Raw genomic sequence first — 27,635 nt, 5'->3', positions numbered from 1 at the left:
AGTCTGCCTTGTGACAGGTCCCCATATCTCTCCTTCCTTCTGCTTAGGCAGGGGTACTCATCAAGGATGTCCCCTGTCACCCTTGCTTTTTAATTTATCAGAGCCTTTGGCCCAAGCGATTAGACAATGCTCTGTAATCCTATAAGCTGTATGAATATGACCCATAAAATTCCACTCTATGCTGACGATGTTCTTTTGTATCTATCAAATATCACAGATTCTGTTAGTGAATGCTTAAAATGATTTGATACGTTCAGTAAATTGTCTTGTTACAAAATTAATTGGAGCAAATCCGTACTTCTGCCCCTTAACATAGCTGCTAAATCAGAGATTCAGACCTTACCCACTATAATTCCATTTACCGACCAGTTTAATTATCTGGGGATTAGAGTTTTTCTTCACTTTCACACATTGCTAAATGGAACTATCAGTCTCTTCTTGATAAGATTAAAAGCAATCTTCTGTGTTGGTCTCCACTCTGTTTGGCTCTTCATGGTAGGATAGCCACTGTTAAGATGAATATACCTCAGAGGGTGAGCTTTTTATTTTCTACGTTACCTCTGGCACCACCTATTGGTTACTTTAAAGAGCTTAATATAGTGGTAACAAAATTCTTATGGAATAATAAACAGCCTAGAATTCGTCTTAAATCTATGTACCAGCTGAAACCCCATGGTGGCTTATTGCTACCAGATTTTTGGTCCTATTATTTAGCGTACCAAGTGAGACCGCTTAGGACTTGGATTGATGTTGTCTCTCCTGTGTCATGGCGGGCCTTAGAAAATAATATTATTTACCCATTGCGTCTTCAGGATTTACCTTTTACTGGAATACATAAGAAGGTTTTGGAAAAGTTTGGTCCAATTATATGTCATTCTATTAAAATCTGGAAAGCGGCAGAAAAGATCATGGGACCTTCAGATTCCTATAGCAATTCTACCCCCATTTGGCATAACAGTAACCTCTGTACAGGTAATGAACCGTTTATTTCTAAATGCTGGGTCGAATGTGGTATTTATACCCTAAAAGATCTGTACAATGATTATAGGCTTAAGTCCTTTCAGATCCTACAAGATGAATTCTCTCTCCCAGTATTTTCTGATATATATCAAATGTTTATTTCTTTTAAATTTTGATGATTATAACTGACAACTAAGGAAAATCCCAAATTCAGTATCTCAGAAAATTATATAATCCCAAATTCAGTATCTCAGAAAATTATTATATTACTTAAGACCAATACAAAGAAAGGATTTTTAGAAATCTTGGCCAACTGAAAAGTATTAACATGAAAAGTATGAGCATGTACAGCACTCAATACTTAGTTGGGGCTCCTTTTGCCTGAATTACTGCAGCAGCATGGAGTCGATCAGTCTGTGGCACTGCTCAGGTGTTATGAGAGCCCAGGTTGCTCTGATAGTGGCCTTCAGCTCTTCTGCATTGTTGGGTCTGGCATATCGCATCTTCCTCTTCACAATACGGGGTCAGGTGAGTTTGCTGGCCAATTAAGAACAGGGATACCATGGTCCTTAAACCAGGTACTGGTAGCTTTGGCACTGTGTGCAGGTGCCATGTCAAGTTCCTGGTATACGGCTGCATTGACCTTGGACCTCAGAAAACACAGTGGACCAACACCAGCAGATGACATGGCACCCCAAACCATCACTGACTGTGGAAACTTTACACTGGACCTCAAGCAACGTGGATTGTGTGCCTCTCCTCTCTTCCTCCAGACTCTGGGACCCTGATTTCCAAAGGAAATGTAAAATTTACTTTCATCAGAGAACATAACTTTGGACCACTCAGCAGCAGTCCAGTCCTTTTTGTCTTTAGACACTTCTGACGCTATCTGTTGTTCAAGAGTGGCTTGACACAAGGAATGCGACAGCTGAAACCCATGTCTTGCATACGTCTGTGCGTAGTGGTTCTTGAAGCACTGACTCCAGCTGCAGTCCACTCTTTGTGAATCTCCCCCACATTTTTGAATGGGTTTTGTTTCACAATCCTCTCCAGGGTGCGGTTATCCCTATTGCTTGTACACTTTTTTCTACCACATCTTTTCCTTCCCTTCGCCTCTCTATTAATGTGCTTGGACACAGAGCTCTGTGAACAGCCAGCCTCTTTTGCAATGACCTTTTGTGTCTTGCCCTCCTTGTGCAAGGTGTCAATGGTCGTCTTTTGGACAACTGTCAAGTCAGCAGTCTTCCCAATGATTGTGTAGCCTACAGAACTAGACTGAGAGACCATTTAAAGGCCTTTGCAGGTGTTTTGAGTTAATTAGCTGATTAGAGTGTGGCACCAGGTGTCTTCAATATTGAACCTTTTCACAATATTCTAATTTTCTGAGGTACTGAATTTGGGTTTCTCCTTAGTTGTCAGTTATAATCATCAAAATTAAAAGAAATAAACATTTGAAATATATCAGTCTGTGTGTAATGAATGAATATAATATACAAGTTTCACTTTTTGAATGGACCCTCTGGTTTTTCTTTTGCTGGATGACTCTTCACTATCACCATTTGTCAATCAAAAGAGGGTTCTGTCAGCTGCCCTTACTGCTGCTAAAAAGGTTATCCTGAAACTGTGGTTGGAACCATCTACCCCAGCTATGTCCACTTAGATGTCCTATTTGCTGGACATTGCTCTTTTGGAGAGCAGCACATCTAAAATGCATGGCGCCACCATACAATACAATTTTGGTTGGACCTTATACAGGTCCTTCTCAAAAAATTAGCATATTGTGATAAAGTTCATTATTTTCCATAATGTAATGATAAAAATTAAACTTTCATATATTTTAGATTCACTGCACACCAACTGAAATATTTCAGGTCTTTTATTGTTTTAATACTGATGATTTTGGCATCTCAAAAAATTAGCATATTTCATCCGACCAATAAAAGAAAAGTGTTTTTAATACAAAAAAAGTCAACCTTCAAATAATTATGTTCAGTTATGCACTCAATACTTGGTCGGGAATCCTTTTGCAGAAATGACTGCTTCAATGCGGCGTGGCATGGAGGCAATCAGCCTGTGGCACTGCTGAGGTGTTATGGAGGACCAGGATGCTTCGATAGCGGCCTTAAGCTCATCCAGAGTGTTGGGTCTTGCGTCTCTCAACTTTCTCTTCACAATATCCCACAGATTCTCTATGGGGTTCAGGTCAGGAGAGTTGGCAGGCCAATTGAGCACAGTAATACCATGGTCAGTAAACCATTTACCAGTGGTTTTGGCACTGTGAGCAGGTGCCAGGTCGTGCTGAAAAACGAAATCTTCATCTCCATAAAGCTTTTCAGCAGATGGAAGCATGAAGTGCTCCAAAATCTCCTGATAGCTAGCTGCATTGACCCTGCCCTTGATAAAACACAGTGGACCAACACCAGCAGCTGACATGGCACCCCAGACCATCACTGACTGTGGGTACTTGACACTGGACTTCAGGCATTTTGGCATTTCCTTCTCCCCAGTCTTCCTCCAGACTCTGGCACCTTGATTTCCGAATGACATGCAAAATTTGCTTTCATCTGAAAAAAGTACTTTGGACCACTGAGCAACAGTCCAGTGCTGTTCAAAAGTGGCTTGACCTGGGGAATGCGGCACCTGTAGCCCATTTCCTGCACACGCCTGTGCACGGTGGCTCTGGATGTTTCTACTCCAGACTCAGTGCACTGCTTCCGCAGGTCCCCCAAGGTCTGGAATCGGTCCTTCTCCACAATCTTCCTCAGGGTCCGGTCACCTCTTCTCGTTGTGCAGCGTTTTTTGCCACACTTTTTCCTTCCCACAGACTTCCCACTGAGGTGCCTTGATACAGCACTCTGGGAACAGCCTATTCGTTCAGAAATTTCTTTCTGTGTCTTACCCTCTCGCTTGAGGGTGTCAATGATGGCCTTCTGGTCGGCAGTCTTACCCATGATTGCGGTTTTGAGTAATGAACCAGGCTGGGAGTTTTTAAAAGCCTCAGGAATCTTTTGCAGGTGTTTAGAGTTAATTAGTTGATTCAGATGATTAGGTTAATAGCTCGTTTAGAGAACCTTTTCATGATATGCTAATTTTTTGAGATAGGAATTTTGGGTTTTCATGAGCTGTATGCCAAAATCATCAGTATTAAAACAATAAAAGACCTGAAATATTTCAGTTGGTGTGCAATGAATCTAAAATATATGAAAGTTTAATTTTTATCATTACATTATGGAAAATAATGAACTTTATCACAATATGCTAATTTTTTGAGAAGGACCTGTATGTTGAAATGTTGATTTTTTTTTTTATTCTTTGGTGCGTCGGCGTGCCAGTGCTGGTTAACAGGTTAAGTCTTATTGTATCTCTTTTTCTTATGATTGTGGGTGGATCTTGGGCTCTGTTGTAAATAGTTATAAACTTAAAATGTGACCCGTCATGGAAACCAGGGACACAAGTCGGCAGCACAACTCTTGAGCAAAATGAGAAAGAAGCATTTTTTTTCAAAATTGGTGATTTTCGTTTTTTTGCAGAATCTGTTAGTTGAGATCATGAAGAAGCCTTTCCGTGTTTGAGATAGCAGTATTGGTATATTTAAAAGCGTACATTTTGAGGTTGAAATCGGCTTGTTTTTCGGAGATTCTAGCACGCAGTAGGGGCGTGTCATGTCTGTGTGTATTTCCATACTGGGAAGCGTGGCTACTTATTATGCAGCGCTCTGGCCAGCTCTAGCTGATATCAAAATTCAATGAAGAACCGTGGCCGTTACACCGAAAATGTTTTGAAGTACTTCTTCGACAAGCCGGATGCTTATGAACAAGCGCTCACTGATTCTGAAGGCGATCTGAGCGACGATGAAAGCGGCATAATAAAACATTACCTCTCTGGAGTCGGGTAATGCGCCGGCGCATTTTGCAGGATTTTTTTCACATTGCAGCAAAACAGACTTAAAATACTCCGTCATTTTTTGTCATAGAGACATAAGTAATATATCAATTGAAACTATAGAATGTCTTCTTTTATTTGTGTACACTCAGAGTAAAAACAAAATGTTGTGCTTTTTGAAAAATAAAGAAAACTAACATGATGCGTGATCTCTCCTCTCCCTCTGAACGAACTCCAATCTGATAGTTCTCAGAAAATGAACTGTAACTTAGTGAATAGCCTACTAATCATAAAATAATTATACTTATGTCTGAAAAAAAACAAACCTTCTGTGTTTATGTAATCTGTATGAAAAGAGAGCCATGTCAGAAGTCCGTGATTCAGCTCATTATCCGCTAATGCGGCCACGCCCACGGAGCCAGCGCTATTCAGACGCAAATTCAGTCAATACATGCATTCATCGTCTCAATCGTGTATTTATAGTCTTGAAAAGTGTTTTGAATAGCCATAGTTAGCAATCTCTGGCCTCTGTTAGTCCAGTTATTTCCTGGATTGCCTATTCTTCTTTAACAGGCTTCTCAGGTGAGAACATTTCATTTCATGATTATAGTGACCAAAATGATCACGGTTATCACAGAATCCTGTTCAAAAAGTCAATTCACCAAGTTTTATGTGGAAAACCAGCAAATAAAAAATAAAATTAGCATCAATATGTACTTTTTCTTTACATAAACATTAAAATAATAACATTAAAAATGATGGGCAGATTTTAAAGGAGTGTCTTGCAAAATGTTATCTACAATGCACAAGTTCAAATAGAGTTTTGACAAAAAAGTCACATATTTCAGCCTCTAAATCATTTTTATAAAAGTCAAAAAAGATAAATTACTGACATTTACAATGCACATTAACCTTTATTATTAATAGTATGTGGTCCATGCAGCTTTACAGGGGGTATGGCTTATCTAAATGAGATGTAAATGAGCCCTATTGTCACTCCCAGCAGGTGAGAACAGGCGAGAACTGCAACTTTAGAGGCGTTTTTCTCCCTATAGATCTTTCTTGAGTAGGCACCTTCAAATGGCCACAACTTCTCCAAATATTATCAGATTTCCATGTGTCCCACATCGTTGGAAAGCTTGGAGTCTGCACTGACAGAATCTGTGAATAACTCAAAATGCCCCAGAGCCGACTTGTGTCCCTACTTTCCGTGACTGGTCACAAATGTTAAAAAAAAAAAAAAAAAAAAAAAAAAAAAAAAAAAAAAAAAAAAGCACAGGCAGGGCAAGGAACACGGAGACAAGGTCGAAAACAAGGCTAAACAATACTCAGCAATGTGTGTGTGGCTGAGTGCAGCTTATAAAGAGTCACTGATGGGAAACAGGTGTGAGTGTGTGATTAGTGCCTAGCTAGGGAATTGTGGGAAATGTAGTCCAAAGTGAAGTGACTGCATGTGTGCAGTGAAAAAGTCTTCTGGTGGGGAGTGGAAGGAAGCAGCATTGGGCAGAAGCATGACAAATACCTATACATCTTAAGACTACATGCTCTACTGACTCCTCTTCTTGACAACCTTCACACTGACTGGTCTCATGTTTCCCTATTATCTTAAGTGTTTTATTTAATAGACAATGTCCCAATCTTAACTTAGTTAACACCAATTCTTCTCTCCGATTTCCACTTCCAGCTTTTGTCTCTTTAACATGCCCCTGGATTTGATATAAGTGCCTCCCTTTCTCCTCTCTATCCCACATTTCTTGCCACTTTCGATTTATTTTCTCCCATATCACACTTTTAACCTCTGCTTTGCTAATACTTACTTGCATTTCTACGTTTCTTTTTAATAATGCCCTTTTTGCTAATTTATCTGCCATTTCATTTCCCCTTATCCCTACATGTCCTGGAACCAATATAAATCTTACCTGTCTTCCTTGATTTACTATTCTTGTCACTGACTGCAGTACTTCAAACAAAATATCTTGATGACTTTTTGAACAGAATGATCTTATACTCGTTAAAACTGATAATGAATCTGAGCATATCAAAACTTTGTCCTGTCCTGTCTTTTCCACCCATCTAAAGGCAATTAACATTGCCAGCATTTCCACAGTATATACCCCTAACATATTAGATATTCTTCTATTGATTCCTATTCCTTTATTGGGTACCACCACCCCCAATCCTGTTACCTCTGTCTCTGGTTTCTTAGAACCATCCGTATAAATCTGGATATACTCATTATACTTTTCCACAACTTGATTATTGAACACTCTTTCCAAATTAATATCCTCCTTTGCCTTCATTTTTTCCTCTAATACATACCAATCTACCACAGTCCAAACTAACTTCCACTGAGCAATCTCTGGAAAAACTACCCTGGAACTTATCCTCAAATTAAACACTTCTAGCTTTTTTGCTATATCGTTTCCAATCCGGCCAAAATTCTCTTTTAGATCTTTCCCATACTCCCAGCTGTCCTGCAATACTTCTTTAGTGGGATGTGAATTATTATGTCCTTGTAAGCCAGCTCAATAATTTGCCATCAACTGTTTCCTTCTTAATTCTAGTGGAAATTCTCCCATTTCTTCCTGTATAGCTGACACTGGTGTTGTTTTGAAAGCTCCACAACATATTCTCTAAGCCTGAGCCTGGACTACCACTAACTTTTTAGCTGCTGATCCGAATATTATGCTTCCATAATCTAGAACTGATCGAATTAGTGCCACATATATTCTTTTCAGTGATAATCTACTTGCACCCCATTCTCTTCCCCTCAGACATCTCATTACATTTATTACTTTTTTGCACTTATCCTCCATTCTCTGAATATATTCTGCAAATGTTAATCGTGAATCTAAATAAATACCTAAAAATTTAAAAGTTCCAACCCTCTCTAAGTCTCTTCCATACATTCTTAGCCTCACTCCCTCCTGAATTCTCTTTCTAGTAAAAAAGACTGACTGAGTCTTTTCTACAGAGAATCTAAACCCTCACTCATAACCCCACTGCACTACTTTATCAATTGCTTCCTGTATTTTCCTGGTTATGTATTCCATATTTCTTCCTCTCTTCCACAGCGCCCCATCGTCTGCGAACAAAGACTTACCTATGTCTTCTGGAACTTCCCCAAATATATAATTTATCATAATAATGAAAAGTAAAGGGCTTATCACACTGCCTTGAGGTGTGCCATTTCCAACTGTGTATTTATTTGACACGTCAGTCCCAATCCTTACTTGTATTTTCCTTCCGAAAAGAAAATCCTTTGTCCAATTAAATATCTTCCCTCCAACCCCTATCTTATTCAGTTTGATTAATAACCCCTCCTTCCACATCATGTCATAGGCTTTTTCTATGTCAAAAAATACAGCTACTATGCTCTCGTTTGCTTGTGCCTTTCTTATTTCCGTCTCTAATCTTACCACAGAATCTACTGTACTTCAACCTTTCCTAAAGTCACTTAACTTAGACAGTTAACCAGTAATCCTCTTTTTTCAAGGTCATGAGTCAATCTATCTTCTATCATCCTCTCCATAACTTTGCATAAATTAGATGTAAGAGCTATTGGTCTATAACTTGTGGGTTTAGTTGGATCCTTACCTGGTTTCCTTATTGGAATAACTACCGCTTCTTTCCAGATATTTGAGAATTTTCCCTCCTTCCATATTTTATTATATACCTCCATCAGCTTCAATAATGATTTCCACCCCAATTGTTTCAACATTAAATAACAAACGTGATCTTTTCCTGGAGATGTAGGTTTTGCTCTTTTAATTGCTCTAACCATCTCTGTCAAGGTAAATGGTTCATCTAACACATTTCCTGTTTCATCCTTCCTATTTAAATCATGAAGATGCTGATTCAACGTTATCGATCTTCTCCTTCTCCCTTCTTCTGACAAATTTTCTGAACTATGCACCTTTGTAAACGATTTAACCATAATCTCTACTTTATCCTTGTTGGATACTGCTGTTTCCTCTTCAAATATTCCTGTCTCCCCCCATCCTTTTTATCATTCCCCACACTTCTCCCACCGGTGTAGTCTGTCGTATTTCGTCACAAAAATTCCTCCAACTGGTCCTCTTTGCTTGCCGTATTGTTCTTCTAACTACTGCCTGAGCCTTCTTGTACTGAATTAGATGTTGCAGATTATGTGTTCTTTTAAGCATTCTGAACACTTTATTTCTGTCTCTTACAGCCTGATAACACTCTACATTCCACCACGGCACTAATTTTCAATTTACCCCATTTCTCCCCTTAGGGATAGCTTCCTCTGCTGCCATAATAATTGCTGAAGTTATCTGATTATTAACATCATCTATGTTGCCAGCCATCTCAATACTAGTCATTGCATCATCACTCAGTTTCCTAAATTTTTCCCAGTCAGCTTTACCGAACTTCCATTTGGGAATTCTATCTTCTGATCTTATTTCCAATCTTCCACACACTGAGTATAAAACAGGGTAGTGATCACTTCCCACTGTGTTTGCTGTCCAAACTTCCCATTTACTATTTCCTGTGAGTGAATTAGACACTAACATATCGTCTAACGCTGACTCATTCCCTGTTAGTACATTTATTCTAGTTCCTCTACCATCATTCAAGCATACCAATTCTCTTTCATCCATCAATTCTTCAATTACCCTACCATTAGCGTCTATATGATTACTTCCCCATGCTGAGCTATGACCATTAAAATCTGCGCACCAGATTACTTTTTGTCTGTCTTGTCCTGATATCCTTAATAGCTTTTCTAATTCCAGTCTTTTACATGGGTTGTAATAGTTAATAATACTAATTGTTTGACTGCAGCTTTAACCACTAATTGGATTTTGTCATTTTTGGATTTTACTTTAGCTGTACTATTTATCACACCTGCTATAAATGTTACTAAATCTGTTTTCTTTACATACTGTCCTTCAATGTTGTTTTGCTGTTGCTCCAGTGTATCCATCTCTACTTCCTCATGTGTTTTACTTTCCTTTTCCATAGATACCTTAACAGATTCTGCATAGGTTTTTTTTTTTTCCCACTCTTATCTTTTGAATATTTGTCTCCCGTTTCATTTCTTCACACCCACTATAAGCCACACTGTGGGCTCCTCCATAACTGCAACACTTTGGTGGAACCCCTGAGCCACACTCTTTATAATAATAGTCTCCTCCACATCTTGCACATCTTCTCTGCCTATTACAGTTATTTGCAGTGTGACCAAACCTTTGACATTTAAAGCATCTCATTGGTTTTGGTATATACATCCTCACTGGGTAACTCATAAACCCCAGGAATACTTTCTTTGGCACAATCTCTTCTTCAAATTCTATTGGCACTGTCTCACTGTCCTTTACCACTCCATCCCTTGTTGTTTTCATTCTTTGAACATTCACAACTTTTGCCCCTTTAATATTCTTCTTTAATTCCTCCATCGTTACACTCATTGGTTCCCCCGTTATCACACCTATCTTTCCATCTTTTTTCCTTGTTCCGACCCTTCCTATGTTTTCTACCTAATTGCATTTTGCTGTATCCTTAATTTTCAGAGCTTTCTCCATTTGCCCTGCATCAGCACATTTTACCAATAAATTACCATCAAGGATTTTCGCAAACTCAATTTCCCCTATTTTATTTGCCAGAGTGGTAGTTAGCACAAATGGGCTAACTTTCTTCATTATTTCCTGATTCTTTTCATTAAAGTGTATTACAATCTCATATTTCTCCATTTCTTTCTGAAAAGTTTCTTGATTTTCGCCATCATTTTCAGAATCATCATCATTTTCACTTCTTACTCTCTTGCTTCTTTTATCTTTCTTAATATTCATCTCTCCCCTCTTATCCACTGTACTTCTTTCATATCTCCTTTCATTGTAATCCATTTTCCCCCACCTACCTATCTCCGATCCATTCACGGAACAGTTGTGCTCAACTGCCTTAAATGTCCGATAAATATTTTTGGAATTTCCAGAATCGCTCTGCTCCACTCGAAAAACTTTCAAAGAACAATTTCGCTCACCAAGCATTCAACCGGTCCACTGCCGAGGACCCAACAATGTGTGTCTGAGGGAGTGCAGCTTATAAAGGGTTCCTGATGGGAAACAGGTGTGAGTGTGATCAGTGCCTAGCTGGGGGATTCTGGGAAATGTGTTCCAGAGTGAAGTGACTGCGTGTGTGCAATGAAAAAGTCTTAAGGCCTTTGCACACTGAGTCCGAAATTTTTGCATGCGTTTTTTCGTATTCGCAATCCTAAAAATTCGTCACGCACAGAGACCTTGCACACTGAGTCCGATGCGTATTAATGAATGCGTTGCGAAAAAAATCGCAAAACAAATCGCAAAACAATACAAAATGAAGTCTTCAAGCAGTGAGCACGGTTAGTTGTCTCCTCTCTTCTTAAAAAGAGAAAAAGAAAGAGGAAATATTGGGTCCATTCAATCCCGAGATTGCAAAGAGAGAAAGGAGAATTCACCTCATCAAGGAGCTGCGGGATTATCCGAGCGTTTCAAAGTTTACTTCAGGATGTCAGTGGCTCTGTTTGATGCTTACTACTGGCACAATCTGTCTTTATATTCGGTCTCTTTGTATTCCTCACGTTGTTTGTCATTCAGTGCTGCTGTTTTGTGCTGTAGACGACGTGGATCAACTTGTCAGATGGCATTCTGGATTTTTGCGTTCGCGTACGGTGGCTCTGAATTGTCAGAACGTCTCTCAAAATGCGTGCCACGGATGCGAAAAACGCAGAAAATCGAACCTGATCCGAATATTTTTTTGACGGACGAAAGTTTCGGAGGCAGTGTGCAAACGCGATTGACATAACGTGAGGTCGAATTTATTTTTTAACGTGCGAAAGTTTCGCATGCGAATTTCGGACTCAGTGTGCAATGACCTTTAATGGTGAAACAGAGACCACCGGTGGGGAGTGGAAGGAAGCAGCAGTGGGCAGAAATGTGACACCCATACTGAAGGTCTCTTCAGGCCAAGGCCTGTGGGTCTGCAAGGCCTGTAGTCCTAAACCTGCACCCCAGCCATGTGCTCATCTTTCCTACTGCAAGAGTCAAATTAACAGCTTAAGTTGTTTCATATTTCTTCATCCAACGCAGAAGATATTGATTACGACTTCGGACCAAACCATCAAGGATTTCTCCTCAGCCTGCAGAGTAATGGTGCGTTCAAGTCACGTCGGAAAGATCATATTTACGAGCTGAACACACCTGAACACCACCACAATGTCGTAAATACGAGTGGGGAGCTCGGGATTTTCTTTAAGCCCCGATCTGTACGAGTTGGGGGCGTGTCAGTGAGAAACATGAGGAAATACCATAATACTTATGTATTTAGCAGTGACATTGTCAGGCTTTTCTATTTACAATGAAGTAAGCTAATTCCCAGCAAAAAATACGATAGCATCATAATATAACAATATAATATGTAACGATAAAGTTTACAATGGCTTCATAAATTAATTATAAACATAAAAAAGCAACATACAACCAATGCACATTCTTTGCTCTAAATTTTCTAGAAGTAGAAGTGTTGTTGTTTTGTGTAATTAATTTAGAGAAGGCACACTGCCATCATACTCCGACGAAAGTGACTTGAACGCACCTACCGTCGTACACACGACTTCCCACCTCGTAAATACGAACTTCCCAGAAGGACTTGAACGCACCATAATAGCAACAGAGTAAAGGCATTTTATCGTACATTTGAACACTAAACAGCGATTCAGTACTAATTTGTGAATCAAGTTTGTTAGAAAAGGTGCTTTATTGCTGAGAAAAACTGATGGTCTTTTCCAGATTGTTTTTGACTTTTTCCCATAGTTCAATTTTCTGTCCCACTTCCGGTTAAACTCTATCATTGCTCATTTTTACCTATGCATGTGTGTGACCTGCGTGTATGTTATGTGTTAGTTTAGCTATGTGTTCGTGATTTAGTTAATAAAGCTTGTGCACAATACATATTTGGTTCTGACTCTCTGTCTGCAATAGATTGCCCCTTAAATGATCAGATCTTATTACCTGCTCTATAAATGCTTATTACCAAGCACTGGAAATCCCTTTGAGTTAATTAGCCGCACGCACACACGCATGTGCACACACAGCCTATTTATTTAAGGTACACACAGACATCAAGAATCAGCTACTAAAAAGTCACATAAAAACAGCAAAAAATAAAGGAAAATATTTAGAATAAAGGAAATTACGAAAATTAAGCTCATAAGCACTTTATTCAAACTGCAATGCATGATGGGAGCCATGGATACATTTTTGATTGGTGGCACCCAGAATGCTCTGCAATAAAGGTGCATTCACGCGGCCTCATAATTCCTGTAGTTACGAGATTCTAGCTTGTAAAAAGCATTCACGTCCTCGTAGAGCTTGCAATTACAGCTTGTAAGTTGGGAGTTTTCTGAAAGCTCCCACATGTACCACGTGGCCGCTGTACCACCTGACCGCCAGGCACGTGCACACATAGACATAAAAGGGGGCTTGAGCCCCTGCCCTTTTCTTCCTTCTTCCTTTTTAAAATAAATTAATAAATATTCCTGTTTGCGCACAGCTTCCCTGTCAAAAATATATTTACTGAATAAAAAATTATTAATAATAAATACTATATATCAGGTCGGCAATGTCGAGTTCAGCAGCCCTTCCTCCGCGACACTCCATTCATTCCCGCACGCGCGCGCGCCCCGCTCCACCTCGTGTTTGCTGCTGGCTGAAAACATGTGACAACTATTCCCGGGAAAATACAACTGCTGTCTGGTAGGGCTGGGCGATATATTGCATGCGATTCTCACGCGCATTTCGTCAGTAAAGCCGGTTCCCTGATTACCTCTAAATCGCCATCACCTGCTTTAAAATGGAGCGCCTTTTAATAGACAGAGCCGTATTTCACTGATAAGCCACGCAAAATCGCGTTCAGTATCGAAGTCGATTCATCTTCGATACTGAACGCGATTTTGCGTGGCTTCTCCGTGAACTACGGCTTTGTCTATTAAAAGGCGCTCCATTTGAAAGCAGGTGATGGCGATTTAGAGGTAATCAGGGAACCGGCTTTACTGACGAAATGCGCGTGAGAATCGCATGCAATATATCGCCCAGCCCTACTGTCTGGCGATGAGAAGCGAAAAAGAAAAAAAGCCCTAGATGGATCCATCCCGTGCATCTCTTTCAGGTAGCCTATGTATGTATACAAACATGTGAAATTTGTGAAACTATTGTGAAACTATTTAAGGGTGAGATTGTTTATACGTTTAACGCCGCGTTAATAGTCTGACCACCAACGCATCTGCCTGATTTGATACTAATGTAATTTATGTCATGTTATAATTTCAATTATTTTAATGTGCTATGCATTGCATTTTGAACCATGTTAAAGATATCTGTAGGGCTGTCAATACCAGAAGAGGAGCATTCATGAACCGCATAATTAGACAGTTTTCTAAGGATGCACGATTTAAAACTATTTAAAAATCATAATACAGCATTACATAATGCTATTCTTAAATCTATGCTTACACAGGAGAATACATCAATAAAAGTGGCTGTAGCATTTCTATCAAAAAAAAAAAAAAAAAAAAGTGGCCGAATATTATTATTTATCTAATAATATATTTTTTTAATTATGGTGGTTGGCTCATGGATTTGATCATGCTGTGCTGTGCGGTGTAACAACAAAAATCAGCAGGCTTTTGGCGCCATCTGCAGGCATTTGTTATAATAATGTATTTATAACATTTCAGGGGGGAAAAACTCTTGATGAATATGCAGATTAGCTTGTTTTGGTTAATTTAGAAGAAATATACAGATGCAAACAGACGGATGGTAGTAGGCTTAAAACAAACACCATCTAAATGTGTAGGGTTAGGGTTAAGTTTTCTTTCCATTAGAGTAAAAGACATGGCAGCAAAAATGAACCAAAATCTTAATACTGTTCACTACATGAAAGAAGTATTCCAATAACACCAAAAGAATTAAAACGATTTATTAATTTGTGCAAAATAAACAAATTATTTGTGAAACTATGTCCCTCTCCTTGGTGCAGTCATTTATTCTAAATATACAGCTAGGCTACTTGAAAATAGTAGTGTAGAAAACATGCACATTGTGGCATAGTTTCCTTTGCTGTTGCCTGCTCTTGTGATAAACCTAGTCAATACTAAAGAAGAACATGGTCTCTGTGTTGAACTGATTATTTTGTAGACATCAAGAATAAGACAATTGCGTGAGTGTGAGGTAATTAAAATAAATTGGTAAGGAAGTCAGAGTTGTCTTAATATATTTAAGGGTTTATTATTTTTTTAAATAAATAATTATGAGAAGTGCCCTTTTTTTCACTTGAGCCCCTGCCCCCCAAAATGTCTGTGCACGTCCTTGCTGACCGCTGTAGATTCATAGGCGTTGATAACACTGTTGATAGGCTGTTGTTTGACTTTAGAAGATGTGGAATATGAGACCCAAATCATACTGTATAGATTACTGCAATGGTGATTTTTTTTTTTTTTGGTCAGTTTGAACAGAAAAGGCTTAAGAGTTTCATTATGTGGAAAAGATGGGTTGGGATAATAGGAAAATCTAGGATAGAAAGGAATTTGTTTTCTGTGCGAAAGAAAAAGTCATACTGGTTTGGAACGACATGATAGAATTTTCATTTTTGGGTGAACTGTTATTTTAAGTGCAAGCTTATATTTATATGTGTTTTTATATGCTAATTTGTATTCATCATTATTTTTTAGATGTCTTAAGACTTATCTTGGCCATTTCAACTGTTACACCGGTGACGACTGCAACTGGTAATGTACTCTGCTGTTGGCTGATGTTTTTATGGATTTATGTCTGTAGCTTTAGAGGTGAATCAAAGTTTCTGCGCTACTTGTCACCCTTCATGGGATCGCACCGCTCTCTGTTACGTCTGTAACTCTCACTGACACTTTTCTCATAGCACCTGATCTTTTCTCAGTACAAACACTGACTGTCACTGAGGGAATGACAGCTCTCTGTCTCTCTCACAATAGCACTAGATTAGACTCGAATAAACCACTGACACAGTGTGGATGAGGACACTACTGGAATAAAACACTTTTGCTGCGTGGAAACTTCACCTTCACATATTTTCTGTAAAATAAAATACTGCCGTTTTATAGTGAACTAATTTGGCAAACGTTAAACTTTTTTTCTTTATTTGCATATGAAACACTGAGATCTCAGATTATGTTACTTTAATTTATTTTATTAAAGTTTTGTGACCCAGGATTCATGCTGAACCTGGAAATGTTAGGTAATTTTGAAATAATCCTTTCTAGACCAAGATAATGGAGATAAATAAATTCTTTAATAATAATAATAATAATAATAATAATGGTAACACTTTACAATAAGTGTACGTGACTAATCATGTACACTCTAAAAAATGCTGGGTTAAAACAACCCAAGTTGGGTTAAAAATGGACAAACCCAGCAATTGGGTTGTTTTGACCCAGCTGTTGGGTTGAATCTTTAACCCAACCTGCTGGGTACTTTTATTTAACTCAACTGATGTTTAAAAATGACTTTTTTGATCACTTAAAATGAACCCAAAATAGGTTGGAAATTAACATTTATTAATATGTTTAATTAATAATAATGAAATAATAAACATGTATTAAATTGCTTATTAATAAATGTTCATATTTTGATTATTATTGTTGCCTCTAGTAATTATGTGTCTGATTTTTAATTTCCAACCTATTTTTGGGCTCATTTTAAGCCAGACATATAATCATTTTTAAACAATAGTTGAATTAAATAAAACTACCCAGCATGTTGGGCAAACATTTAACCCAACCGCTGGGTCAAAACAACCCAATCACTGGGTTTGTCCATATTTAACCCAACTTGGGTTGTTTTTAACCCAGCATTTTTTAGAGTGTACTAATACCTGAATTAATACATAATTCAACATGAACTAATGATTATTGAAAGCATGAACTAATCATAAACCTATGAAGAGCTATCATTAACTATGCTTGGAGTCATTATGGACATGAATAAAGGCAGCCTTAACTACATGTTAGTACATGTTTGATAGGTAATGCATTAATTAACATTTATGGATAAACCCAATCAAACAGCCTCTTTAAGAAGGAATAAAAAGTGCTCTGACTTTAAAACAAATTTAAATAATTTAATATTATCAGAGATTAATCTTTCGAATGCAGCTTTGTCATACACATTATGATGTTGGTGTATGGTTAGTTAATAATGAGTTAATTATGATGGGTCTTCTCAAGTAAAGTCAAGACAAAATAATGCATTAACAAGCCATGAGTTGAAGTTAGTGTAAGGCTGATTAATCATGAGTTCCCATTCAGTCGGTCACGTTCGACGTACGTCGGACAGACCGACGAATAGGAATCTCACTAGAGAGGCCAATCTACTTCGAGTGTAACTAAAACGAGCCAATGCACATTGGCATGCAATCATATGCATCAGCTGCTCGCCTCGCAGCGCGGGTATATAATGAGCAGCAGGTGCGTTGCATCTTCAGCTTTTCGCTTCGGAGCCGAACGGTGTTTATTCCTGTTCTCTGCAAGCGAGTGTCTGCTAGAAGACGAGTCAAGCTTTTTGGTTGAACTTCTCTTTTTTTCCGAGTGCGGGCGAACAGCACAGCAGCGGGGTTGAAGTCCTCTCTTTTTCAGTTTTTGTTTTGTTTGCCGTTTTTGAGCAAATAGCTGTTTTGACAGCGTCAGAAGGCTGTTCTCACGGCCGGTACGGTGCGCTTTTGAGCGCTGAAAAGCCGTTTTTACGGCTGGTAAGAGTGAGCGCCTTCAAAGAGAGAGAGAGAGCACACGACAGGCTGCACACAATCCCTGTCTGTGTTGCGGCGGCCGTTCCCCTGCGTGCTTCAGCACTTTTAAAAGAGTAAAGTCCCTGAAAGAGCTTACACAAGTAGATTCGCGTCTCTTTAAAGATGACATCCTACTTGTGTTTCTGGATGCGGTTGTTCCTGTCCTCTCTGACGGCCACGATCACTGTTTCACATGTCTGGCCGCGTGATGAAACGATGGTTGTGGGTGTTTCATGTTTTCATATGAGAACATGATCACGTCGACACGCCGGTCGTGACTCTTTTTTCTCCGGGAAGCTTGAGTCCCCTCTGTTGTTGGCCAGCTGCCGCTTGTGTGTAAAAGCACAGCCGCGGGTCTGCCCGACACTCTGGGAGACCGTGGAGATCAACGAGAGCAAACCTCTCGCTCCTCTGCGTGTCGTGTGCCGTCGAGCTGCCGGGCTGCAGCGCGGGTTGTCACGGCAACCCAGCGCTTGCTCGGCGCTCTAGATGCGCGGTTCCCTTGCATAATCTCCATTGTAGCGCCCTCTCTGGTGCACCAGAAGAGGTCTACTTTGCTGATATGGCTTGGGTGACATGAGGTTGAGGGGTTCCTTCGGGGAACCAACCCCCTAGGGCCCCTCCCTCTCTAGCGCATTGCAAGCTGTGCAGTTTCTGGATTGGATTGCTGGTCCTTCTCATAGGGGAACCTAGCATTTCATTCAGAGCTCCAGCTAAGGGACAGACGTCGATTGCAGCATCGGAGAGAGTGCTGTTATGCTCTGGAAATGAGGGTGACGCTGCCCACTGTAATGGTGTGTGCTTATGCTGACTCAGATTCGGAGTTTACAGCCATGCTTTCCTGGGTCTTCCAGATGTGCATGGAAAACTTGGCAGTATGGGGGTATGTTGGTGCCATAAATATGGAATGCCAAAAGTGCCAAAATCTGCATACGTTTTTCCTCTCTCACTACCCTCTTGGATGGGGTGGCTGTACACAGACCACACCCACCCTGCATGTGAGGCCAAGGCACTCTTTTTGCATGAGGGTAGTTCTGTGCTGGGGTTGAGCTGCGCTTGTTGACTAACCGTGATCAAAGTCACAACGCAGGCCCTCAGCCAGACGATGTCCACCTCAGTGGTCCAGAAGTGCCCCCTGGCTTACCTTGTGAGGTGCGAGAGGTTGTCAAGCTAAATGCTTTCTCAATTCTTCCATCTTACGAGGTGGCCTTTTCGGTGACACTGTCGAGGACTGAGCCCAGCGGTTCTCCTCAGTTAGTAGCGGATCGGGGAGCTTCCCATGACAAACCATTGAGTTCCTCTTGGGCCGCCCCTCAGTCTGCTCGTCGCCAAGGGTGTCGTCCCCTGCAAGAAACTCTGGCCCAGCAGGCTCTGCTGTGTCCATTGCGGGGAGATGACGCCTTCCGTCTCTGCAGCTGTTTAAGTGGTTGGTGAGAATCACCCCTGAGACAGGCGACCCAGAGATGGGTGGGGCTGCTCTTCCACCCCTGGAGGAGGGCCGGGTGGTAAATCCTTTTATTGGGTTTATTTCTGTTCCGCCACTGACCCAAGAGGCAGCGGTACCCAAAATTAGAAGAGCAGTTCCTCCATTTCCAGGTCTGAAGAGGGTTTGGAGAGCAGTGGGAGGAGAAAAACCTCACCACTCTCATCCCCCTCTTCTGTCGCCAGCGGACAGCAGCGAGCAGCGGGCAGCCAAAGCCTCGCTTGTACGGTCTCTGCGAGCCTGGTTAGTGCTCCCCAGTCCGTCTCGCTGGCTCATTCAGACCATCATGCTCGGCTATGCGATTCAGTTCGCCCGGCATCCCCCCAAGTTCAGGGACGTCCTCTTCACTACAGTGAAAGATGTCGTTGCCCCTGTCTTGCGTGCGGAGATCGCAGTCCTACTGGCGGAGGATGCGATAGAGCCGGCCCCTCCAGCCGATATGAGGTCAGGGTTCTACAGTCCCTACTTCATTGTACCCAAAAAGAGCGGTGGGTTACGACCGATCTTGGACCTGCCAGTTTTGAATCGGAGCCTGTACAAGCTACCATTCAAAATGCTTACGCAGAAGCACATTTGAGTGCATCCGTCCCCGAGATTGGTTTGCAGCGATCGACCTGAAGGACGCGTACTTCCATGTCTCGTTTCTTCCGCGACACAGGCCATTCCTGCGCTTTGCGTTTGAAGGTCGAGCATATCAGTACAGAGTCCTACCCTTCGGGCTGGCCCTGTCTCCCCGCGTCTTTACGAAAGTTGTAGAGGGAGCCCTTGTTCCCATGAGAGAACAGGGTGTTCGCATTCTCAACTACCTCGACGACTGGCTCATTCTAGCACAGTCCCGGGGTCAGTTGTGCGAACACAAGCATTGGTGCTCAGACACCTCAGCCAGTTGGGTCTTCAGGTCAACTGGGAAAAGAGCAAACTCTCCCCTGTGCAGAGGATCTCTTTTCTCGGTATGGAGCTGGATTCGGTCGAACAGATAGCACGCCTCACAGAGGAACGTGCTCAGTCGGTGTTGAACTGCCTGAATACGTTCAATGGCAGGACAGCGGTCCCACTGAAATTCTTTCAGAGGCTCCTGGGGCATATGGCGGCCGCGGTGGCAGTAACCCCGCTCGGTCTGCTTCATATGAGACTGCTTCAACACTGGCTTCACGGCCGAGTCCCGAGATGGGCGTGGCAACGTGGCACGTTCCGGGTGCCAATCACTCAGGAGTGCCGCCAAGCCTTCAGTCCGTGGTCGGACCCTTTGTTTTTCCGGGCAGGAGTGCCCCTAGAACAAGTGTCCCGGCATGCTGTGGTATTCACAGATGCTTCTGCCACCGGCTGGGGTGCCACGTACAACGGGCATGCAGTGTCAGGGGTTTGGACGGGACCCCATCTGCATTGGCACATCAATTGCCTCGAGTTGCTAGCAGTACGTCTTGCTCTGAGCTGCCTCAAAGGGCCGCTACGGGGCAAGCATGTACTGGTCCGTACGGACAACACTGCGACCGTTGCGTACATCAACCGTCAAGGTGGTCTACGCTCCCGTCGCATGTCGCAACTCGCCTGCCATCTCCTCCTCTGGAGTCAGAAGCGTCTGAGGTCGCTTCGTGCCATTCTTGTCCCTGGTGTACTCAGCCATGTGGCTGACGAGCTATCACGAGCTGAGCTGCCAGGAGAGTGGCGACTCCACCCCCAGGTGGTCCAGCTGATCTGGAGAGTTCGGAGAGGCTCAGGTAGACCTGTTTGCCTCACTGGAAACTTCCCACTGCCAGTTGTTTTACCCCCTGTCCGAGGGAACGCTCGGGACAGACGCACTGGCACTCAGCTGGCCCCGGGGCCTTCGCAAATATGCGTTTCCCCCAGTGAGCCTACTTGCACAGACCCTGTGCAAAGTCAGGGAGGACGAGGAGCAGGTCCTCTTAGTTGCGCCCTATTGGCCCAACCAGACCTGGTTCCCAGAACTTTCACTCCTTGCGACAGCCCTCCCTGGCCCATTCCTCTGAGGAAGGACCTTCTTCTCAGAGACGGGGCACTCTTTGGCACCCGCGTCCAGACCTCTGGAAACTCCATGTCTGGTCCCTGGACAGGACGCGGAGGTTCTAGGTGACTTACCCCCTGAGGTACTTAACACCATCACTTTGGCACGTGCACTGTCTACGAGACGTGCTTACGCCTCGAAGTGGAACCTGTTCGTCGAGAAGACCCCCGAAGATACCACGACCACATAGATGGCAAATCTGTTGGTCAGCACGACCTGGTCGTCAGGTTCCTTAGGGGAGCGAGACGGTTAAATCCTCCTCGTCCCCCCTCCATACCCTCTTGGGACCTCGCTCTGGTGCTAAGAGCACTTCAGATTGCTCCCTTTGAGCCTTTGCAATCGGCAGACTTAAAGATTCTGTCTATGAAGACTTTGCTGCTGGTTGCATTGGCCTCCATCAAGAGGGTAGGGGACCTGCAGTCATTTTCGGTCGACGAATCGTGCCTGGAGTTCGGGCCGGGTGATAGCCACGTGGTACTAAGACCCCGGCCTGGCTATGTGCCCAAGGTTCCTACCACTCCCTTCAGGGACCAGGTGGTGAGCCTGCAAGCGCTGCCCTCGGAGGAGGCAGACCCAGCCCTGGCTTTGCGACAGTACATAGACAGAACCCAAAGCCTCAGGACCTCAGACCAGCTCTTTGTCTGTTATGGAGGCCAGCAGAAGGGAAAGGCTGTCTCCAAGCAGAGGATGGCCCACTGGATAGTGGTTGCCATCGCCCTGGCTTACCTGGCTGCCCGCTCAGGTTGCATGCTCACTCCACGAGAGGTGTCGCATCCTCCTGGGTGCTGGCTCGTGCCGCCTCGCTGACAGACATTTGTAGAGCTGCGGGCTGGGCGACACCTAACACGTTCGCTAGATACTATAGCCTTCGTGTCGAGCCGGTCTCCTCCCGTGTTCTCGCCACAGGTCAGAGGCACGGAGAGGCCCCGGCTTAGTGTCGGCTTGCTGCGCTACATGCGCATCTTTTCTCCAGAGAGTCCCTACAAGGCAGACCCTGTCGAGTCCTCCGATATCCCTTTGGCAGCCGACGTGGCGGAGCATCTGGCGCCAGGCCTATACTCCGTTGTATCCTTGAGAACCGGGTTTAGGCTGGGTTCCATATGTGTGACCCTACGGGGATCCCATATGGTTGGTTCCACGGTTGCTCCTAAACGAAACCCGTGTCTTTCCCTCTGGGAGAACCTACCCTTCATCGGGTTGGAGTCACCCCAGCTCTTCCATATGTAGCACAGCCCTACAGGGTTAGTCCATATGTACTTCTCCACATAACTCCTTCGGGGAAGGATGTGGCTTCCCAGCGTTATCCAAAAGGGTACGCTTCCCAGCGTTATCCAAAAGTCTCACTGAATGGGTTTTGGGGAACAGCAGTGATTGACTCTCTCTGTGTTAGCCCTGTCCCACCATCCTCAGGCAAGGGGGTTCAGGTGGCTTACAACAGAGCGCTGGAAGGGGGCAGCTCCTGTGGCGCTTTGGTAGGGATTCCTATTCGTCGGTCTGACCGACTGAATGGGAACGTCTTGGTTACAAAGGTAACCCTCGTTCCCTGAAGGAGGGAACGGAGACGTACGTCCCGTCGCCACAGTCGCTGTACCCCGCTGATGCTGCCGCCTATCCGGTTCGGCTCCTCAGCGAAAACCTGAAGATGCAACGCACCTGCTGCTCATTATATACCCGCGCTGCGAGGCGAGCAGATGATGCATATGATTGCATGCCAATGTGCATTGGCTCGTTTTAGTTACACTCGAAGTAGATTGGCCTCTCTAGCGAGATTCCTATTCGTCTGTCTGTCCGACGTACGTCTCCATTCCCTCCTTCAGGGAACGAGGGTTACCTTTGTAACCGAGACGTTAGTAATGATGTGCCCCTCAAAGTAAAGTCATGACACAATGACCACTAAAAAAACATTAAATAAAATATGATTAAACATGCTCTGAGAGTGACATTCTTATTCCTTTACACCACTACAAAAATAAATAAATAAAATAAAAGATAAAGATAAAGGTTATATAGTTTTTCTATTATTTGTTTACATCAATAAACATATATATGGACAAATGAAAAGAAATCCCAAACATACCTGTAAAGACACATAAGGCACATTTACATGTACAATATAGGGTTCATAAGGTAATGCTAATCGAAGCATATACAATTAAACAACAAAACAATACAGTTAATTACTGTACATTCTGTAGTCCCGGGAAGAAAAGTAGCTATGAATAAACATAAAAACAAACAATAAAAATCATTACTAGTAAAATCATTATTAGTGGTAGTTATTAGTCTGTTTTCTACATGTGATTAGACAGATTTATGTAATTAATGACAAAATCATGCACCATTCTAATTATGTCACAAAGCTGCAGATTATGGCATTATGATATTACGTTTAAATTTTGACACTATTTGTTCACGTTTAATTTAAAGTTTGCTGCTTTAAACAGTTTGTATTGTATAAAGCACTATAGAAATAAAAGTGACTGAATTAATGAGACACATAATTAGAATGGTGCATGATTTGATGTCTAATCAAACGTGGAAAACAGACTAATACCTACCACTAATAATTTGATCTAAACCGTTTTCTTTTATAGTTTGTTTTTGACCACAGTGTGTAGGGTTTGTTTCTGGTGGGACACTCATTAGTGGGGCACCTCAGTTGTGTTGCTACTTTATATCTGGCATTTTAATCTAATAAATGTTGGCTGCTTTGCTAAACCGAATTGATCATTAAAATCATGTTTGCACGTGTGTTGTGTTGGGAGTTTCAGGAAATTATGTTCAGTAATTAACTATATTGTTCTGTTGTTTTATTGTATATGCTTCGATTAGCATATAAGCTGCGCCCTATTTTACATGTAAATGTGCCTTAATGTGTGTCTTTACATGTATGTTTGGATTTCTTTTCATTTGTCCATATATGTTTATTAATAAATAATAGAAGAACTACAAATTACCTTTTTCTTTGTTCTTTGTACTGTACCACTTATTGGATAAGAATGGCACGCATGTATAATCATATTTCAGTGCTTTCCACGGGTTTGAAATATACTTGCGGTGGTCAATCCTACTATTACCCACGGCACGAAAATTGTGACAAACAACATATAATGTGTGATTTTTAACAATATATGTATTTATTGAAACAAATTTTAATTACATAGACCACTATTACATTTAATTACTAATATTATGCATTACTATGCATTGTAAATTATGCAAAATTACAGCATTTAATAATGGAAGAGTTATCCTTGTTATGTCAAATATTGTGTCTCTCAGTGAATGGGACACAGATTATACTGATACTAGTGAAATCTAGGCTATTTATTGGATAATATGTTTCAAATGTTATAGGCTTTACTTCATGTGGGGGAGCATCCCAGCCAGAGACTACAGTAATTCATTAACGTAAAGTCCGACACTTTCTGCCAGGGACGGACTGGGACTAAAAAACGGCCCTGGAATTTGACTAGGCCCGGCCCAAAGCAATCGGCGTGCGGAAACTCGACAACAACAACAATAACGCCTGGCATGAGTGTCACAAGACTTTAATTGTGGCTCATGATACTATACCATCCAAATGATAGCAATAGCACTGATGTTGACTAGATGTTGTGTTAAAAGCATATTAGATTAACTTGAATACTCATATAGCAGGGGTCTCAAAGTCAAATTGTCGGGGGGCAGTTTCTGTGATTGACACCTCATAGGAGGGCCATATTATCCTTCAAGCGCAAGAAAGCGCAACATTTCAGAAAATTTACTTTCCTTTGCATTATTTCTCATTTAGGCCTACTTCAAATTTCATTAGGCCTACTAAAATATTTTTTATACCTATATTATAAATATCTTATTTACCATACTAAATGTAAACAGCAGTGTCTCTCTCATTGTTACAGAGTGTAATATAATTATATAATACTATTACTAATATAATATTATTAATTGAAATAGTCTGGTGCGACTTCTCACATCCAACAAGATGGAATAAAAAATCAGTAATTTAGGAACAAAACCAGCAACACTTGTGGCGTGGAGGGGTCAGAAATAAACAAACAAAAAAACTGGAGCTATATATCAACTTTATTTTGCCAAAAAAATAAAAATCTCTCATTGTTACATACATTATTAGTTTTTAACATCTAGTGGAAGTATTTCCCCTTACTTTATGTTTGCTTAAATAACATTAAAATCTTGCACTGAACAACACTGTACTGAACAAATACAATCCATGAATACATTTGTACACTCCTCTGTTTCTTGACAGACACCTGGCAGCGCTTGTGCTCACACAGCTGGGCCACATTTGTCCAAGATGCCGTTTGACCATCGGTAACGTTTAATGGCTGCATCGGACGCGTTTCGGTGGTTTAAAACGGCGCTCATGACTTAAAGTCGAGTGCTTTTACTGTAATTTAGGCAAGCGCGCTCATAATAGAAGCGATTGAGAGCACGGCTCATGGTTGCATAGCAACGACAGACGCCACTGGAGCGAAAGCGCATTGGAAAGGAGAATGCGGCGCAGCCTCTTATGTGACGCGATATGTGAATGCCCCTTAGAACGGCGACTTTTTCTTTGCATATCAGTCAGGTAGCAACTAGAGAATAATAATAATAATAATTTAGCGGGCCGGATTATGTTTTATTTTTGAGATCAGTTGCGGGCCGGGTAGAGGGGGTAAGCGGGCCGGCAGTTTGAGACCACTGCTCTAACGTCTTTGCTGCTTACTTGGGGGCCACGGCCAGTGCAGCTGGCATCCAACTTAAAGGTGCATTGCTGCCACCTACAGTACTGGAGTGTGAAACAGATTAATGGGGGAAAAAAACAGATGATGACTGTGTGCGTAGCGGGTGGTGGGCCGGCCCGCCGGCCGTCCTGGAGTACCGGCCGTTCTGTGATTCTCCAGATCACACAGATGGCCAGTCCGCCCCTGCTTTCTGCTTCTCACAGTGACGCTCGCGCTCTTTCTTGTCTAAGACACATTGGTATTTAAATAAAAATTCATTTTAAAAAAATGTGGATCAAAAATGAATCGCTCTGAATGAGCAAAAATAGGCTAAATAAATAAAAAAATAATGTCTTAAGCTGCACTTCTGGATACATTATTAATAACACATGTTTTTCAGAAACATTAATTTCTTGAAATATTTTCATTAACAGCTAATTTCTCTGACCCCTGCTACAACTACATTGTGCTGGACAATCCATGGAGATCCATCAGTAATTCATATAACACCACGTGTGACACCTCTGTCTCCTGGAGCGGCTGGTATCGTCTCTTCATTAACGGCCTGAGCGCTCATATCCCAGACACGTGTGTTACTCGGCAGAGATGTGGCACTGATTACTCACTGTGGATACGTGGTGGACACCCAACAGTTGAGGATGGAGTCGTCACTCGAGATGTCTGCGGTTATGCAGGCAGTTACTGCTGCTATTATGGATCTTATCCCATTAAAGTCAAAGCCTGTCCAGGCAATTATTATGTCTATGAGCTGGTTAGTCCAACTCTCTGCAATTCAGCATACTGTGCAGGTAATTATATTCATGTGAGCTCTTTCTACATATTCATATATTTATTGTATTAATATTTGTGTCTGTTTATTAAACACTATTAATGCAAACTTTCAGACACTGGTAACGTTACCAGTACAGCTGTCACACCAGTGACCATCTCACCTGGTAATGTAACACACTTTGTCTCTATTGGCTTATTTTCTGAATGTTTTCTAATGTATTTACAGATCTGTGCTTGTGTAAAATATTTACTGTATCAGTATAATACATTGTAAAAAAAATAAAAAATAAAAATACAGTGAAGAACGTAAAGCTGTGGTTGCCAGTACCGTAAAAATACAGTAGCAACATATTGTTGCCTCCAGTTGATTTACGTTAAATCATTGAGTACTCAGGGTTAGACACATTATTTTATCTGTCTTACTAGTGTGTCAGCATTATTTAAATGTTTATTTTATAATAAACCACATAGCTTGACATAAATTTTAAATTAAGATATGCTGTGGTAAATTTGAACATGGATTTTTATTCTTATTCTACATGTATTTACAGACATTTCATGGAGGGTTAGGTCATGAATATTCGTCTCAAACGTCATGGAAATGTATTGGTAGAAATGTATGAACCCTGCAGATTGTTCTCAGGTGTGGCTGGCTGTCATTCACTGTACAGTAGTTCTGAATATGACACACTTCATTGTCAAAAACAGTCCTCATTGTGTTTTCAATTATAAAGAACTATAAAATATAGAAATTCTGCTTCATTTAGAGCAGATCCTGTTGATCATCCGCTGTGATGGAACGACATCTGATTCATCCGCTCTGTACAGATGACATGTGACCCTTTAGTCATAGAGTTCATAGGCCTGTTACGATTGGCCAGATTCAGAAACACATCTGATAGGACATAATTTTTTTTCTTTCATCCTTTTATTTTGGGCTCAAAAA

General features: G+C 41.6%; 1 protein-coding gene across 5 annotated transcripts in view; it reads left to right on the top strand.

Moving 5' to 3' along the window:
* The window catches only part of LOC125243895 (adhesion G protein-coupled receptor E3-like), a 108,022-nt gene that overhangs the window by 20,295 nt on the left and 60,092 nt on the right, over positions 1-27,635 (top strand). For 3 of the 5 annotated variants that reach the window (XM_048153757.1, XM_048153756.1, XM_048153758.1), the window contains 3 exons: positions 15,572-15,628; positions 26,332-26,706; positions 26,803-26,853. In XM_048153757.1, coding sequence (XP_048009714.1) covers positions 15,572-15,628; positions 26,332-26,706; positions 26,803-26,853 — 483 coding nt within the window. The remainder of the gene's footprint in view (positions 1-15,571; positions 15,629-26,331; positions 26,707-26,802; positions 26,854-27,635) is intronic. The other 2 variants (XM_048153759.1, XM_048153760.1) reach the window with 1 other exon arrangement.

The sequence above is a fragment of the Megalobrama amblycephala genome, linkage group LG13, assembly GCF_018812025.1.
Source record: "Megalobrama amblycephala isolate DHTTF-2021 linkage group LG13, ASM1881202v1, whole genome shotgun sequence".
In the NCBI taxonomy this organism is placed as follows: domain Eukaryota; kingdom Metazoa; phylum Chordata; class Actinopteri; order Cypriniformes; family Xenocyprididae; genus Megalobrama; species Megalobrama amblycephala.
Note: the sequence above shows the minus strand (reverse complement) of the source record. Positions and strands in the feature narration are given on the sequence as shown.